This window comes from Salvelinus sp. IW2-2015, linkage group LG15 (genome assembly GCF_002910315.2).
Source record: "Salvelinus sp. IW2-2015 linkage group LG15, ASM291031v2, whole genome shotgun sequence".
NCBI lineage: Eukaryota > Metazoa > Chordata > Actinopteri > Salmoniformes > Salmonidae > Salvelinus > Salvelinus sp. IW2-2015.
The window spans coordinates 20,508,323-20,526,681 of NC_036855.1; the positions used below are offsets into that span (position 1 = coordinate 20,508,323).

The window sequence follows — 18,359 nt, forward strand, 5'->3', positions numbered from 1 at the left end:
AGAACCTCACTCCCTCTGGAGAGCCTTACGCGTTGTGGCGGAGCAGTTGCCGTACCAGGCGTGATACAGCCCGACAGGATCTCTCGATTGTGCATCTTAGAGTTGTGAGTGCTTTTTGGTGACAAGCCGAATTTTTCAGCCTCTCTGAGGTTGAGAGGCGCTGCGCGCCTTCTTCACAACGCTGTCTGGTGGGTGGCCAATTCGAGTTCGGTCCGTTGATGTGTACACCGAGGAACTTAAAACTTCCACTTCTCTCACTGACGACGTCGATGTGGATTAGGGGTCTCCCTCTGCTCTGTCCTGAAGTGCCACAAGTCATCTCTTTGTTTTGTGAGCGTTGAGTGTGACGTATTTCTTACACACACTCCGGGGCCCTCACCTTCTCCTGTAAGGCCGTCCGTCTGTGTTGGTAATCAGCTACCACTGAGTGCAACCGCAAACTTGATGATTGAGTGGAGCGTCATGCACGCAGTCGTGGGTGCAACAGAGTAAGGAGAGGGCTCGAACGCCCTTGTGGGCTCCAGTGTTGAGGATCAGCGGGGGGGGAGATGTTGTTACCTACCCTCGACCACCTGGGGGCGGCCCTCAGGAGTCCAGGACCCAGTGCACAGGGCGGGGTCAAGACCCAGGTCCGAGCTGATGACGAGATTTGGAGGTAACTATGGTGTTGAAATCTGGATGCCTGTAATCGATGAACAGCATTCACGATGGCGTATCCTCTTGTCCAAGATGGGTTAGGGGCGTGCAGGTGTGTGCGATGCGTCGTCGTGACCTATTGGGTCGGTAAAGGCAAATTGGAGTGGGTCTAGGTGTCGCGGTAGGGTGGAGGTGATATGTCTGACTAGTCTCTCAAAGCATCTCATGATGACGGAAGTGAGTGCTAGGCGGTAGTCGTTTAGCTCCATCCTTAGCTTCTTGAAGACGAGAACAATTGGTGCCCTCTTGAAGCATGTGGGAACAGCAGACTGGGATAAGGATTGATTGAATATGTCCGTAAACACACCAGCCAGCTGGTCTGCGCATGCTCTGAGGACGCGGCTGGAATGCCGTCTGGGCCTGCAGCCTTGCGAGGTTAACACGTTAAATGTTTTACTACCTCGGCTGCAGTGAAGAGAGCCGGCTTTTGGTAGGGGCCGTGGTCAGGTGGCACTGATTGTCCTCAAAGCGGCAAAAAAGTTGTTTAGCCTGTCTGGGAGCAAACATCCTGGTCGCGACGGCCTGGTTTTCTTTTTGTAATCCGTGATTGACTGTAGACCCTGCCACATACCTTGTGTCTGACTGTTGAATTGCGACTCGATTTTGCTCTCTGTACTGAGACTTAGCCTGTTTGATTGCCTTGCGGAGAGAATAGCTACACTGTTTGTATTCGGTCATGCTTCGGTCACCTTGCCTGGTTAAAAGCAGTGGTTCGCGCTTTCAGTTTCACGCGAATGCTGCCGTCAATCCACGGTTTCTGGTTTGGGAATGTTTTTATCGTTGCTGTGGGTACGACATCGTCAATGCACTTCCTAATGAACTCGCTCACCCGAATCAGCATATTCGTCAATATTGTTGTTGGACGCGATGCGGAACATATTCCAATCCGCGTGATCGAAGCAGTCTTGAAGCGTGGATTCAGATTGGTCGGCACGTTGAACAGACCTGACGCGGGAGCTTGTTCTTGAGTTCTGTTTTGCTAGGCTGGAGATCAACAAAATGGAGTCGTGGTCAGCTTTTCCGAAAGGGGGGCGGGGGAGGGCCTTATAAGCGTCGCGGAAATTAGTATAACAATGGTCTAGTGTTTTTCCAGCCCTGGTAGCACAATCGATATGCTGATAGAATTTAGGGAGTTTTGTTTTTAGATTAGCCTTGTTAAAATCCCCAGCTACGATGAATGCAGCCTCAGGGTGTGTGGTTTCCAGTTTACAAAGAGTCCTAAGAGTCCTAACTCCTAAGGTTATGACCCCCTCCCTAAATGTCATCATGGCAAATCAACCCTTTGCTGTCTAGGGTTGATAAGACGAATTGTTGTGACAAATACATATGTATTCAATAAATGAATACATTTTCCCCAAAAAACATTGTATTATTGTTGCTGGGATTTCCCCCACATTTTAATTTATATTGTGGTATCCCCATAGTCTATAACTACAGTATTACCAATAAGGCATTACAAGTATATTAGAATCCATCTGAATATAAGGATGGAAAATATAAAAGATTTGTCCCAATCATCCATTCTTGTTCCTGATCCTGTCGGCTAGGCTAAATCGTCTAACATGGTAGGATATGGAATGGCTAAAAAATAGCATGCACACAATAAAATGAGCGTCTTGACGATTATTCCAATGACATGAGCGCATGAACTGGAGTTCCAATTATGACCAATTACCCTGCCTTTGTTAATTATTGCAAAGCAAGTGGTGACATTGCATTGGTATGAATGCCCCCTCTCCCCTTCCCCTCCGATAGCGTAATAACTACAGCTAGCACAGTCTAGCTGTTTAATCCCTACTGCTAGTTTATTCATAGGTATAGATTTTACACACAATTGTTAAATTATGAGCATTTAAAACACTACTCACTGTAATGCGTGGTATATTTTTCTTTCCCTGGTATCCGGACATCTTAGCGGCGCGTTGTCAGCGTCCTCGTTTATGGCTGTCACCTCACTGATGTTAGCTAGACCGCTAGCAATGAAAGGGATGGATGCTCGGATGCGTTGAGACCAGTCGACGCTCAGACAAAATTGTGTCTCCGGCTATCGCCTGACTAAATTCGTGAAATAGCTCAATCCGTTCCAACTAGGTTTGCTGAATGAACTTAAAAGGTTTTGACAGCCTTTCCTCACGTTCCAATGCTGCGCCAAACCTGTCCAGCAGTCACCAAGCGATAAGATAAACAGTGATGAGGGCCACGGCCACCGTGCATGCGCAATGCCCCACCCTGCCTCTCCACTCACCTGCTGCAGGCCAAGTCTAGAGGATGGATGGGAGACTAGGAGTGACACTGATGCTTATTCGACTTGTCTGAAACAATGCAACTTCCTTTAATTAGAAAGGACAAGCAAAGTCCAATGACATGAGCGCATGAACTGGCGTTCCATGTTTGGCCAATTACCCTGCATTTGTTTATTATAGCAGTGCAAGTGGTGACATTACATTGGTATGAATGGAATGAACTGGTAATAAACCTGAAATAAGATCTTTTCTCAGATATCAAATATTTTTCTCAAAAACACACACTGCATTATAATTATCTTTTGAACAATTAATTATGACAGATACAACCCCTGTATCCCAGTCTAGACTGAGTAGGTGTGGAAATGATCCTTTCATGTATGAGTGGTGACTAATTAGAGTAATGAGGAAAAGGCCCACACACTAATATCCCCGTATCCCCTCTATTGGTGGTATAGGAACAATCTACCGTCAGGTTTAAATTTGTTACACCTTTGATGATTGAAACCAATTATGTGTATTTAGTAATATACATAGTGTGTGGAAGCATTATGGATTAAATGCTGTTATGTTTCATCAAACAATACGACAGTCAGGTGTGCATGTTGATTTAATTATTTAATTCATTCAGGGATGTATTGTGCATATTCTGTTTAATTTAATGTAATATAAATGCAATTAGATTGCTTTTAAAATGAGGAAGGAAGCCATTCATACGTATACGCATAGTCATGTGGCCAAGTAGCAGTTTGTCCATGTAGGTAGAAATTTCAGCACATACAGTGCATTCAGAAAGTATTCAGACCCCTTCTTCACATTTTTATGTTACAGCCTTATTCTAAAATGGATTCAATTATTTCCCCCCTCAAATCTACACACAATGCCCCATAATGACAGCCAAAACAGGTTTTTAGAAATGTTTGCAAATGTATTAAAATATATATATATATATCTGAAATACCTTTACATAAGTATTCAGACCCTTTGCTATGAGACTCGAAATTGAGCTCAAGTGCATCCTGTTTCCATTGATCATCCATGAGATGTTTCTACAACTTGATTGGAGTCCTCCTGTAGTGAATTCAATTGATTGTACATGATTTGCAAAGGCACACACCTGTCTATATGGAGGTCCCACAGTTGACAGTGCATGTCAGAGCAAAAACCAAGCCATGAGGTCGAAGAAATTGTCCGTAGAGCTCCGAGAGGGGATTGTGACAAGGCACAGATCTGTGGAAGAGTACCAAAAAAAAAWTCTGCAGCATTGAAGGTCCTCAAGAACACTGGCCTCCATCATTCTTAAAATGGAAGAAGTTTGGAACCACCAAGACAGTTCATAGAGCTGGCCGCCCGGCCAAACTGAGCAATCAGGGGAGAAGGGCCTTGGTTAGGGAGGTGACCAAAAACCCGATGGTCATTCTGACAGAGCTCCTATGTGGAGAACCTTCCAGAAGGACAACAATCTCTACAGCACTCCACCAATCAGGCCTTTATGCTAGTGGCCAGATAGAAGCCACTCCTCAGTAAAAGGCACGATGGCCAACTTGGAGTTTGCCAAGACACCCAAAGGACTCCGACCATGAGAAACAAGATTCTCTGGTCTGATGAAACCAAGATTGAAATCCTTGGCCTGAATGCCAAGCGTCTGGAGGAAACCTGGCACCATCCCTACAGTGAAACATGGCGGCAGCATCATGCTGTGGGGATGTTTTTCAGCGGCAGGGACTGGGAGACTAGTCCGGATCAAGGGAAAGATGAATGGAGCAAAATACAGAGATCCTTGATGAAATGCTGCTCCAGAGCGCTCAGGACCTCAGACTGTGCAGCGACTCTCCTCAACCAACCTGACAGAGCTGGAAAGGATCTGCAGAGAAGAATGGGAGAAACTCCCCAAATACAGGTGTGCCAAGCTTGTAGCATCATACCCAAGACTTAAGGCTGTAATTGCTGCCAAAGGTGCTTCAAAGTACTGAGTAAAGGGTCTGAATACTTATGTAAATGTGATTTCAGTTTGTTTTTAATAAAATGTGTAAAAAAAAATCTAAAAACCTGTTTTTGCTTTGTCATTATGGGGGTATTGTGTGTAGATTGATGAGGGGGAAACTATTTAATACATTTTAGAATAAGGCTGTAATGTAACAAAATGTGGAAAAAGTCGAGGGGGTCTGAATATTTTCCGAGTGCACTGTACCACTTCTTTCAACATCAGAATATCTGCTGTAAGCCAATCGAGATGTCTGAAATCCCCAAACCTCTCCTCTGTTGCCATGGGTTAAGAGGTATTTATCCCTCAGAGTATAATAGAAACATGAATTAATGGGATGAACCAAGAGGGATCTGTTCCTTACAAAACAGTGTTTCGGCATACACAGACAAAAACGTAAGCATTCATTTAGAGACAGCATGCTGAGGCTAAGAGGACAGACATCTTAATACAGTACTTTTCTATTTACACAATATTTCCTCTAAACCTCAACATTAACTGCTCCGTAACTTGGTAAAAGGGGTGACTTGACAATGTTTAAATGATTCAAGTCGGAGATAACAGCAATAAACCTTGCTTGCAACAATAATCTACAACCTTTCACCGATATTCAGATGAATGCAAAGTGGTTAATTTGACCGTATTATTGATTTAGTGCGTCACTGTTTGAAAATATGGAGATATGGTACTGTTACATCTACCCAGTTGCTGTCTAGGTTCAATAAACATCTGCCAATTAATGTGAAACACCTCTGCCACTGCCTATTCTTTCTACTTTTCATGCATCAAGATACAGAGTACTTGACACTAATCCATCACCCACCTTCCTCTTCTGTTGACAATGTTTTACAATGCATTTCTGTTATATCCATATTTCACCATACAAAACCCACATTGGAGTGTATTGCGGTTAATTTCTCATTTTAATGTCAGATTTTCATAAAATTMGAAAAACTATCAAACAAGGCTGAAAGTTCTTGCTACTAGAATCAATATCACAAACAAAACATGTTCAAGGAAAAGGCCAAGCATCTTTCAGTTTGTATTTTGGATTATTAAAGAAAATAATATGAAACCAATGATAATGCACATACTTCTTCTGCGTTAGATACAGGATGAACTTGACAATATTAAATGAAAGCTATGACAGCCTTTGGCATCTCATGAATGATAATAAGTTAATCAATGCCAATTACAAGCTAAAGGCATGCATGCAATGGGAGTTACTTTGAGTTGGCACAAACCAAGAACAGAGGCACAAAAATCAATCCCACTCAAAAAAAAAACCCTACTACTGTCATCACATCTATCCCCATTGTCCACTCACCCTTCCCCCCCAAAGTAAAAAAAAAACAAAACCCGAAATAACCAAGCAGTGGTGGAGTGCTGGTTCTGTATAGTTACTTTCCCAGGAGTTCCTATCGCACGCTATGTGAGAATAATTTCTTAGTGTATATAAAATAAAATAAAACGTTTTATTATTGCAAAAAAAAGAAAAAGGGTCCTTTATCAGATTTCATACAATTATTTCAGTACCAAATAGGTCATTGTTAAACATTTATCCCAAAATCATTACTTACATATGGTCTGCTTTATGGAAATGTATGCCTATGGGGAATGGAAACATATTTCATGCATACACAAAATGTTCACCATAAGAATCATGAAAAATCTCAAAATGGATCACCAGAGGACATGTCAAAACCAGGTAGGTGACTTATCAGGACTGGAGATATGAGTGCATGTCACTGTTTGTGTTAGTCTAACCTTCTAGTTAAACTTGTCCAATAGTTGAGAAATCACTGTGCGTGTTACCTTTGTAATGAAAGCGCTGAGATTAAAATAAATCTATATTTGGCACTATGCAGTAGTCATTTTGTGTACCAAAAGCAAACAAAACGGAATTATTTGTGGCCAGTTATAACATCCTTCAACCAATACATCCTACTCTGTATGGTGGCTGGACCTATACACTGAGGGTGTGTTACCACACAGGAAAACTTACATTCAAAAGGTTTATAGAATCAGCTTGGCGAAAATAAATAAGATATGACAAACGAAAGGAAGAATGTGTGGCATTGACACATTTGAGTTGTTGAACAGCAGGCAGGTTGTGTATATTTGTATCAACTACTGTACATAAAAAAATTCTTCATTCAAACGTTCCCTTACCCCGTGCTTTACCCTGTACTGCAGAGCATTTAGATGTACTATTCTTTCTGCATCTATCTACTGGGATGTTTTCCTGTTAATCAATGGAAACCTGCAGTAGCTATTCACACCCTTTCACCAGGAGACCACCTTTAGAGAAAATTATTTGGGGCTACTAAATGACAAAAATGAGGTATAACTAGAGTAGGCTGGAATAGAAGCAAACTTCTCCTGAATTGATAAGTCTGGGCTGAATATTATTCCAAACTATGTAATAAAATAACAAATCTGAACAAGAATACCACTTGATTCACAGTCACTGCAATTCTCAATGCCAATTGAAAGACGTACTGCAGATATGTAGCTTATTTTGGTTCAGGTAAAAGTCACCATGAAATTAACTGACTTGGAGTAGGGAGCAGTAAAGGAATTATTGATTTCTCAAAGCACAATCTCTCGGTCTAAGCCAAGGAATCTGTATAGAAATCTAAGAGAGATTCCAAAACCCTCAGGCCCTGTGCCATCCAATACCAGTCACAGTGTTTGTGCAGAACAGTATCAACAGCTTTTGAAGAATAATTTTGTCCAGAAGTACAACACTCAGATTCAGGCATGTGCTGTTAACTATTATGTGCTGATAGTGGTCATTACTGTTCAAAGCCAATCTGTGTCAAAAGGTAAAAGGTTCCCAGTCATTTATGAATTATGAACCCTCCAAAAGCACGCTACATCAAAAACTTGCGAAAGTCATTGTCAGATAAAGTGGTACAAATAACTAAAGGGGGAAAAAAACTGTTGAAAGGAGATAGCTAGGCATACAATGGATGCAGAGGAAAAGAGGGCATTTAAGCACATGAAGACATTGTAACAACTAGTCAACAGGATAATTTTTATGCGACTTCCAGGCACTGCTTCACTTTGGGTTTAGAAAGAGCTGGTGGAAGGCGTGGGGAGTCTCTTCCCAATGTAGACCCTAAGGAGACAATAAGTACAGCATGACAATGCAGGTGATTAACTGTTTTTTTTTTTTTTTTAACAGCTAATTGAGCGACGATGGTTCATTTCATTCAGTTTTTCCTTCTGTGAGCTCAATGCGCACATTGAACATTTTCTCTAAAGATAAATCAGACCCAGCCTGAACTGTGTGATGTAGTAGGGAGTTGTAGTTTACAACAGGCCAATATTCTACATAGTMTAGCGCAAAAACATGGTAATCAACAACAATGACCATAATCCATTGCGCATCTATCTACCTTGTCCAGTCTCTTATGCCTGCTACGGAAGAGGCAGAAGAATGCACAATCGTGAGAGGATAGAGAGAGCAGCTGTTGCTTTGCAAAGGTATGTCTACCTGAAAAGACATGATCTAGTTCGGTATTCAGCAGTCATAAAAGTACGCCTTATTTAAGAAATACAAAAGAGTGATTTTGTCAGACAGCATATGCAGCAGCTCTAGAGAAATAAGATTACTTTATTATATAATTTCAAGTTAGTTTATTTGATAATGTAATACACAACTAAAGTAATGTGGAAAATTATGGTTAATAAGTAATAATGGGCAGTCACTACCATCATGGGACTTTTAATTGTTTTAGTGTGTTAGAGCAAAATCAAAAAACYTATAATCGAACAGATCACAAAAAAGCACTAATCGCTCAGCACTAATGACAATGATTCAACAGCAGACAATCTACAAATACTCACATATATCCATTTGATTTGCTAGTTGTGTAAGATGGAACAGTCACTCACCCAATGCCGAGGGCAAGAATGTGAGATAGAAGTAAGGAAGGGATGAAGACTTTGAGGAAGTCAGCAGAGAAGATACCCCCTTTCTTCATGGCTCCACTATTTCTCATGCTTAGGGATACTGAGCGTCTGGGGTGACGGAAGTGGAACTCCCTACAAAAAAACAAAATAAATCACTGAACATGTTCACCATTTTGAAACAAATTGCATTGTTATCCCACAGAAAATTGGCATTTGTATTATACACTTTCATGGTCTGCCTGGGCAGATATGGAACTTACTAAGTTGTCTATTTTTGCTATGATTTAGGCTAGCAGTTTTGTGTTAGAGCAGGGGTGGGAAAACTTTAAAGGCTCGAAGGCCACATAGGGATTTTGAAAGGGCCGCACAGTTTTTTGCTGGGGAAGAAAAAGAGCAGATATCAACAAAACAAAAAATATATATAGGGCCATTATAATTTCTACATTTTCTATCTTTATACTTAAATCTCCCTCCGGCTGGATTGAATGGGCTCGCGGGCCGGATCGTAGTTTGCCCAACCCTGTGTTAGAGTGTGCAGTGTGTCTCCTTACTTGGGTGGAACGTTTTCAGGCCGACTGGACCAATCTGCAACCTTGTTCATCAGGATATCCTCTTCTCTGTTTTTCTCTGGACCTTCCTCCTCTAACTGCAGATGGGGGGAGAGAGAGAGCACATGTGAACAGAGAGGTACTGTAGGCCTATAATGTAACAGTGTAGACAGGGGCATGGATGGAGGAAGAGAGACATGAGGGCAGGCTGGGTTGTTGTACCTGGCTCCCTCTCCGACTGGACATCTCCACATCAAAGGTGATTTGGCCATCATCCTGATCTGGACTGGGAGGTCTGTGAGGACTGAGGTGCAACACAGGAGGAAATAAATATACAAATTATACAAACACCCCAACATGGAGGATAGAGTTTAGGGAGTACACTCAAAACATGACACTCCCTTACCTGTCGCAGGAGGAGCTGCTCTGGCTGGACTCGTGCTGGGCGTCCAGCAGGATCTTCTCCATGTCTCCATTGTGGATAGAGGAGGATGAGGGCACATGCTCCAGTGCCGCTGTCAGACTCTCCTCCACCTCCTCTGGCACAACCTCCAGGGCCTGAGGGGCCTGACTCTGCCCCTCATTCCCGTTCCCCGGGGCAGGAGAGGGTGTGGTGGAGTTTGGCAGCAGGGCCTGGTTCCTGTTGTTTCCATTCATCTCCAGCTCCACCCACGACCCTGAAAACATAAAGATGGCAGTGGGGTTTGGAGGAAGTATGTGTATTAGTAAAAATGTTAGTGACATAAGTTTAATGGTAAAGATACAGTGACAAGTTCTCAAATTCGATGCATGGCTTACTGCACCGTCACCAAAAGACATTGCATTTTGAGCCCTTCTACCGTTTAGGACCTTTTATCTCAGATGCATGAGACATGTCTGTGCTTTGTCTGGCCTTGTTTGTCTCAGCCACTCACAGTATGTGTAATGAAGTCACTGTATGGAACATACAGCAGTGCATGTTAACAAGGAGAGTCAGTGGATGGCCACCCTATGCTGCAGAGGATTAGGCCTAACTCCATATGCATGAAAGCGGAATCATTTTGTAAAACAAAAAATAGACATGCATGCATGTGCATGTTACTGAAATGATTACCTTCATTAACAAAAACAAACATACATTACCAYAAGTATGTGGACACCTGCTCAAACATCTCATTCCAAAACCGTGGGCATTAATATGGAGTTGGTCCCCCTTTGCTGCTATAACAGCCTCCACTATTCTGGGAAAGCTTTCCACTAGATGTTGGAACATTGCTGCACGGACTTGCTTCCATTCAGCCACAAGAGCATTAGTAAAGTCGGGCACTGATGTTGGGCGATTACGCCTGGCTCATAGTCAGCATTCCAATTCCTCCCAAAGGTGTTCGATGGGATTGAGGTCAGGGCTCTGTGCAGACCAGTCAAGTTCTTCCACACCTATCTCGACAAACCATTTCTGTATGGACCTCGCTTTGTGCACGGGGGCATCGTCATGCTGAAACAGGAAAGGGCATCCGCCAAACTTTACAGTTGGTACTATGCATTCGGACAGGTAGCGTTCTCCTGGCATCCGCCAAACCCAGATTCATCCTTCGGACTACCAGATGGTGATGCGTGATTCATCACTCCAAAGAACGCATTTCCACTGCTCCAGAGTCCAATTGCGGCAAGCTTTACACCACTCCAGCCGACGCTTGGCATTGCACATGGTGATCTTAGGCTTGTTTGCGGCTGCCTGGCCATGGAAACCCATTTCATGAAGCTCCCGACGAACAGTTATTGTGCTGACGTTGCTTCCAGAGGCAGTTTGGAACTCAGTAGTGAGTGTTGCAAACGAGGACAGACGATTTTTATGCGCTTCAGCACTCAGTGGTCCAGCTGTGAGCTTGTGTGGCCTACCACTTCGCGAGTAAGCCATTGTTGCTCCTAGATGTTTCAACTTCACAATAACTGCACTTACAGTTGACCGGGGAAGCTCTAGCAGGGCAGAAATCTGACGAACCAACCAATCTGTTGGAAAGGTGGCATATGACGGTGCCACGTTGAAATCGACTGAGCTCTTCAGTAAAGCCATTGTACTGCCAATGTTTGTCTATGGAGATTGCATGGCTGTATGCCATGCAACAGGTGTGGCTGAAAGAGCCAAATCCACTTATTTGAAAGGGCGTCCATATACTTTTGTATATATAGTATAGCAGACTTCAGCAGAGTTCAGTTTAGAAAAAGGCCCTGGACTCAAAGTCTAGCCTGCTTTAAGCCGCAACTGGAACAAAGCATGCTCTCAGTCTTTGCTCACAGTGATAAACAAGCACCCACGCCTATTAAGCAAAAACATTCCTGACTTCCTCTCTTGGGGACATCAATTGGACTTGTAATGGGGTAATCTCATCCACCAGCCAGCTCCCTCTCTAATTCGAGCCTGGGGATAAGGTTAGTATGGGTGGCCTGAATGCCACTGTGTCAGTGAGGTTGTGTGGTTCCATTGCCAATCTAGGCCGTTACATAATGTGCATATTCTATAAAACATAGACATAGCATAGAGATGTTATGTCTATCCATCATTATCTGAAATAGTATGCCTCTTATTCATCATTTTGCTTCATTTGATTGCTTCTCTATAAATAAACACACTATCCAGATGATAGCCTACATTTCATAATGATAGTGCAACTGCCTCTAACAGCAGGCTGCCTGAATGGAATCCAAACTGCTCCCATGCACGGGTAGGAGGGAGGGCAGTTATGCAATCTCTGCAATCACGCTAAGCATCGATCGAATCCAGGGCCATCAAATCCAGGGCCTGACTATTTAGCCAGTTACGCCTGAGCAACATTCAACTAACTAAACCTCTTCTAGGACTTTCCCTGTGCATTCTACCAGAAACCCACTCTGCATCTCCATACTGTATAAAAGGGACAAGGAGGAACAGAAAGTACTATACAAGGACACCAATAATACAAACCTATACCATCTTAATCTTGTGCTTTTTCCTCCAACGTGGACTGTGTGGGCAGTTTAGAAACTGCATCTGATGGTCATGTGAATATTGAGACTGTTCAGCATACAGTAGCGGTCATTGGGGGTGGAAGTAGGCAATATACCTATTGCGTTATCTGCAAGGTTTACCTTTTGACAGTTCCTACCCAAACAGATTTACCACCTCTACCGGGGTGGTTAAATTATTACTGATTAGATTGAGACATTGAYTAGCCTATCTAGTATCAATCTTATTATGAGAAAGCCTTGTAAGGATATGGTATGATGACACTCAGTAGCCTATCACTGAGTATTATGGGCAATTGATAGGCTTAGACAGAGGTGTGGACTTGAGTCGCATGACTTGGACTTGAGTCTGACTTGAGCCACAAATTTGATGACTTGAGACTCAACATGATATAAAAAATAAAATAACTTGGACTTGGAGCCTTAATGCTCAGGACTCTTATTTGACTGGAGACTTATCTGGCCAGGTTTTATAATGTTTTGTCACTTACTTTGTGGCACAGAGTCTCCGTGAATTACTCTCCATGCAGCCAGAGACAGTATCGCACTTGCCAAAAAAAAAAGAAAAAAAAGTCAAACGCACACTTGGCCCTCTAATTGGACCAGCAAAATATCAGTCAACACAGATCGGGTGAGCTAGCTCAGTGAAAAGGTTTTGGGTGGGTTGCGAGTGTAGCCTACCATTTGGATTTTATATTTATACCTTCGCTTATTCAACCTGGTCACTAACATAGGCCWACGGAAATGCACCAAATTCTTGTTTCAAAATCATCTAATCTGTGCTTCAGAACCAAAAAGTTGCGCATCTTGACTGTTGACCAATCATCAGCATTGGCGCGCAAAGGCGGGCACACATATTCAGATTAGTTACCAGAAAGCACTTGTTTAATTTTCTCCGGTTTTGCCTGCCATTAATGTAGCCTCCCTACATTAATCCATATTAAGTACCATTTAGCAATCTGCTACAGACACATCTTTGTCACAACAATAGGCTACCTGGTGATTTCATTGATCATGTTCATATTTCAGATAGGCCTAGTTTGGGTGGGTTAATTATATACCTCAGTGGTGGTACTGGCTATATTATGTCTAAAGATAGCTGTAACATCACACACCCCTTCAAATTCTTATGAAATGAAGATGTATCATTCTGGCAAACTAATTAAGATATTTGTGAGGAAGAAAAAAGGCTAAAGACAGATCATGCTTTCCATTCAATCGRGCAACATCCGCTTCATACAAGTATGATCCTGCTTGCTCTGGACTCCAGAGAAGTGACAATGACCATGTTTACATGCAAACCAATATCCCGTTATTATTCGGGATCTCAAGTATTATGCTTTTGAGTTGACACATGTAAACATCATATCCCTTTTAAAATAAATCGAAAAATCGAAAAAGCTTGTATCCCGGTTATGAGAACCCGGATAAGATGCCTGGGATATGTTGATCTTAGATGGGATACTGTGGCATGTGAACATTTTATGCTGTTTACTGTTGCTTTACACGGTCTGCGCAGGCTGAGTTTAGCATTTTATGGGTGTTGTGTGATGTTTTCATCTGATTGTCAAACAAATCACTTCAAAAWGTAGTCTACCAATTCTCCCGGGTGGCGCAGTYGTCTAAGGCACTGCATCGCAGTGCTAGCTGTACCACCAGAGACTCTGGCTGCGACAGAACTCCGGCCGRGACCGGGCCCAGGCTCTGTCGCACCCGGCCGCGACCGGGAGGTCCATGGGGCGACGCACAATTGGCCTAGCGCCGTCCGGGTTAGGGAGTGTTTGGCCAGTAGGGATATCCTTGTCTCATCGCGCACTAGCGACTCCTGTGGCGGGCCGGGCGCAGTGCATGCTGACCAGGTCGCTAGGTGTACGGTGTTTCCTCCGACACATTGGTGCGGCTGGCTTCCGGGTTGGATGCGCGCTGTGTTAAGAAGCAGTGCGGCTTGGTTGGGTTGTGTTTCGGAGGACGCATGGCTCTCGACCTTCGTCTCTCCCGAGCCCGTACGGGAGTTGTAGCGATGAGACAAGACAGTAACTATTAACAATTGGATACCACGAAACTGGGGAGAAAAAAGGTAAAAAAATTATTATATATATATTTTTAAAGTAGTCTACCTACCTGCGCAGTTCAATCCTCCATACTGGACCACATAGCATTGCTACATTCACCCCTAATTTTGACAAGTTTCTGATAATTTTATTTATTTATTTTATTCTACCAGGTAGGCCAGTTGAGAACAAGTTTTAAATTTACAATTGCGACCACGCCAAGATAAAGCAAAGCAGTGCAACAAAACCAACAGAGTTACACATTTACAAACGTACAGTCAATAACACAATAGAAAAATCTATGTACAGTGTGTGCAAATGTAGAAGAGTAGGGAGGTAAGGCAATAAAAAGGCAAAATAATTAAAATTTAGCATTAACACTGGAGTGATAGATGTGTAGATGGTGATGTGCAAGTAGAGATACTTGGGTGCAAAAGAGCAAGAGTATAAATAACAATATGGGGATGAGGTAGGTGGGTGTGCTATTTACAGATTGGCTGTCTACAGGTACAGTGATCGGTAAGCTGCTCTGACAGKTGYTGCTTAAAGRTAGTGAGGGAGYTAWGAGTCTCCAACTTTATTGACTTTTGCAATTCGTTCCAGTCATTGGCAGCAGAGAACTGGAAAGAAAGGCAACCAAAGGAAGTGTTGGCTTTGGGGATGACCAGTGAAATATACCTGCTGGAGTGCGTGCTACGGGTGGGTGCTGCTATGGTGACCAGTGAGCTGAGATAAGTCTTTGCTAGGTAAAGCACCGTCTTATAGATGAACTGGAGCCAGTGGGTTTGGCGAAGAATTTGTAGCGAGGGCCAGCCAACGAGAGCATAAAGGTCGCAGTGGACGGTAGTATATGGGGCTTTGCTGACAAAACGAATGGCACTGTGATAGCCTACATCCAGTTTGCTGAGCGGAATGGTGGAGGCTATTTTGTAAATGATGTCGCCGAAGTAAAGGATTGGTAGGATAGTCAGTTTTACGAGGGTATGTTTGGCAGCATGAGTGAAGGATGCTTTGTTGCGAAATAGGAAGCCGATTGTAGATTTAATTTTGGATTGGAGARGCTTAATGTGAGTCTGGAAGGAGAGTTTACAGTCTAACCAGACACCTAAGTATTTGTAGTTGTCCACATATTCGAAGTCATAACCATCCAGAGGTGTGATGCTAGTCGGGCAGACGGGTGCGGGCAGCAATCGGTTCAAGAGCATGCATTTAGTTTTACTAGCATTTAAAAGCAGTTGGAGGCCACGGAAGGAGTGTTGTATGGCATTGAAGCTCYTTTGGAGGTTTGTTAAGACAGTGGCCAAAGAAGGGCCAGAAGTATACAGAATGGTGTCGTCTGCGTAGAGATGGATCAGAGAATCTCCAGCAGCAAGGGCGACATCATTGATATATACAGAGAAATGAGTCGGCCCGAGAATTGAACCCCGTGGCACCCCCATAGAGACTGCCAGAGGTCCGGACAACAGGCCCTTCGATTTGACACACTGAACTCTGTCTGAGAAGTAGTTGGTGAACCAGGCGAGGCAGTCATTTGAGAAACCAAGCCCATTGAGTCTGCCGATAAGAATGCGGTGAATAACACATTCGAAAGCCTTGGCCAAGTCAATGAAGACGGCTGCACAGTATTGTCTTTTATCGWTGGCGGTTATGATATTGTTTAGGACCTTGAGCGTGGCTGAGGTGCACCCATGACCAGCTTGGAAACCAGATTGCATAGTGGAGAAGGTACGTTGGGATTCGAAATGGTCGTTGATCTGTTTGTTAACTTGGCTTTCGAAGATTTTAGAAAAGGCAGGGCAGGATGGATATAGTTCTATAACAGTTTGGGTCTAGAGTGTCTCCCCCTTTGAAGAGGGGGATGACAGCGGCATCTTTCCAATCTTTGGGGATCTCAGACGATACGAAAGAGAGGTTGAACAGGCTAGTAATAGGGGTTGCAACAATTTCGGTGGATAATTTTATAAAGAGGGTCCAGATTGTCTAGTCCAGCTGATTTGTAGGGATCCAGATTTTGCAGCTCTTTCAGAACATCAGCTGTCTGGATTTGACTGGTTGCATCACCGCCTGGTATGGCAACTGCTCAGCCTCCGACCGCAAGGCACTACAGAGGGTAGTGTGAACGGCCCAGTACATCACTGGGGTCAAGCTTCCTGCCACCCAGGACCTCTATACCAGGTGGTCAGAGGAAGGCCGCAAAAGATTGCCAAGGACTCCAGCCACCCTAGGTCAAAAAGGCTTCTTAACAGCGTCTACCCCCAAGCCATAAGACTCTTGAACAGTTAATCAAATGGCTACCCATACTACTTGCATTGTCCCCACCCCACATATTTACGCTGCTGCTACTGTTTATTATCGATGCATAGTCACTTTACCTCTACCTACCTACATGTACATTTTACCTCAATTACCTCGACTAACCAGTGCCCCAGCACATTGACTCTGTCCCAGAACCCCCTGTATATAGCCTCGCTACTGTTATTTTATTGTTGCTCTTAATAATTTGATATTTATTTTTTTCCTTTTCTTAAAACTGCATTGTTGGTTAAGGGCTTGTATGTAGGCATTTCACTGTAAGGTTGTAWTATGCGCATGTGACAAATACAATTGTATTTGATTTGTAGTTGAACAATTCATTGCCTGTATAGCACATTTTTTATTGACTTGAGAATAAAAAAAAAAACTTGTGACAACTGGACTTGCCCTTAGAATGCACGACTTGTATTTGACCCGTTCTAATTGCAACTCGATTTGTGACTTGCTTGTGACTCGAATAATAGCGAATTGGTCCCACCTCTTGGATTTTTTGAAATAGCATATATATATATATATATATATATATATATATATATATATATATATATATATATATATATAAATATTAATGTTCTCTGCAGGAAAACGCACATATGTAGACATGCTGCATGCAAACGTCTAGAAATGTGTTTCGCATGGCAAAAACGTCTAGTGAGTGCCTTCCACAGCAGACATGCATTCCTAAAGCATTCCATTCGCCTTTGTGTGGATTCAGAAAATCGACAATGCACTGAATGTGTGCAACTCAAACCATAAACGCTTATGAATAGCTGGAGTTGTTAACACATTACATTACTTAAAACAGGGAATTTGTTCGGATTCGACACATTTCATTTATAATTTTATTTTCAGACATGTTTTGATATGGATTAAGCCCGCCCCAAGACAAATTAGAGTTTAGTGGTATCCTTCCATGGTTGGTTGAAATCCTGTCACTCAAACATTCAAAGTAAATCCATTGGAGCAATAAGGGTGACGTTAAAACAATATTAAGAGCTCCTCCCGCCCTGTGGAAGCAGAAGAAATTCCAACCGAGGCAACTTTTGCGATATTTTGTTATAAACATTTACCATGAAAAGCAAGCACATTTGTTGGACATGTATTCAAAACTCTTGATTGTTCGAAAAGGTTGTCGATGATACTTACCGTTGAGGCTAGGCTCCTCGTTATTGTTTTGCTGAGCAGCAGCAGTGGCGGACATGTTGCCAGCTCCGTTTTTAGCGTTTGTCAACATGACACGCAAGCGACCGCGCGCGCAGGCATATCATATATGATTGGCTCACCTGAGAAGAGACGTCACCAAATTATTTCACTTACTTTAATTTGTTGTGCAAAGTATGCACCAACGGAAATCAACATTTGTTTGTGATGTGTATTCCTTGTTTTTCGCATTTCAATTTTCTGATCTCTTGCTTTATTTTCTCAATTTTCAAATGTTGCTTGTGAATGTAATGACAAGACACTTTCCTATATAAGAACATTATACAGTATGAGGACATAAAAATACAAGGCATCTCACTGTGAAAGAAGTCAGAAACGTATTACAATTATTGTATTCATTCTTTATTACTCYTTAACCTAAACTGTATTTTATTCTGTTCGACAAATGCAAACAGACCTA

General features: G+C 42.8%; 2 protein-coding genes across 3 annotated transcripts in view; both read right to left on the bottom strand.

The window, feature by feature from the left end:
• LOC111975121 (dihydropyrimidinase-related protein 2-like) overlaps positions 1-2,923 on the bottom strand; it is a 34,016-nt gene extending 31,093 nt beyond the window's left edge. Inside the window, exon 1 of the mRNA XM_024003300.2 lies at positions 2,565-2,923. Coding sequence (XP_023859068.1) covers positions 2,565-2,606 — 42 coding nt within the window. The 5' untranslated portion in view covers positions 2,607-2,923. The remainder of the gene's footprint in view (positions 1-2,564) is intronic.
• A 4,928-nt stretch (positions 2,924-7,851) lies between these two features.
• Positions 7,852-17,990, bottom strand: LOC111973989 (BCL2/adenovirus E1B 19 kDa protein-interacting protein 3-like). 2 transcript variants are annotated; one of them, XM_024001474.2, is made up of 7 exons: positions 17,885-17,967; positions 12,866-12,921; positions 9,799-10,069; positions 9,615-9,696; positions 9,396-9,490; positions 8,827-8,976; positions 7,852-8,047 (listed from the first exon to the last, which is right to left on the bottom strand). In XM_024001474.2, exons 3-7 carry the CDS (start codon positions 10,047-10,049, stop codon positions 7,999-8,001), a joined length of 627 nt encoding a protein of 208 aa, XP_023857242.1. In that variant the 5' UTR covers positions 10,050-10,069; positions 12,866-12,921; positions 17,885-17,967; the 3' UTR covers positions 7,852-7,998. The 2 variants fall into 2 exon arrangements, with proteins under 2 accessions (XP_023857242.1, XP_023857241.1); XM_024001473.2 differs by lacking the exon at positions 12,866-12,921 and having other exon boundaries at positions 17,885-17,990.
• Positions 17,991-18,359: the final 369 nt, after the last annotated feature.

Excerpts from the sequence above, each read along its gene's own strand:
- LOC111973989 (XM_024001473.2), bottom strand. The coding sequence starts at position 17,972 with ATGTTGACAAACGCTAAAAACGGAGCTGGCAACATGTCCGCCACTGCT. Across the intron at positions 10,070-17,884 it reads CGAGGAGCCTAGCCTCAACG|GGTCGTGGGTGGAGCTGGAG; the intron begins GTAAGTATCATC and ends TTATGTTTTCAG. Across the intron at positions 9,491-9,614 it reads CCAGTCGGAGAGGGAGCCAG|TTAGAGGAGGAAGGTCCAGA; the intron begins GTACAACAACCC and ends CCCCATCTGCAG.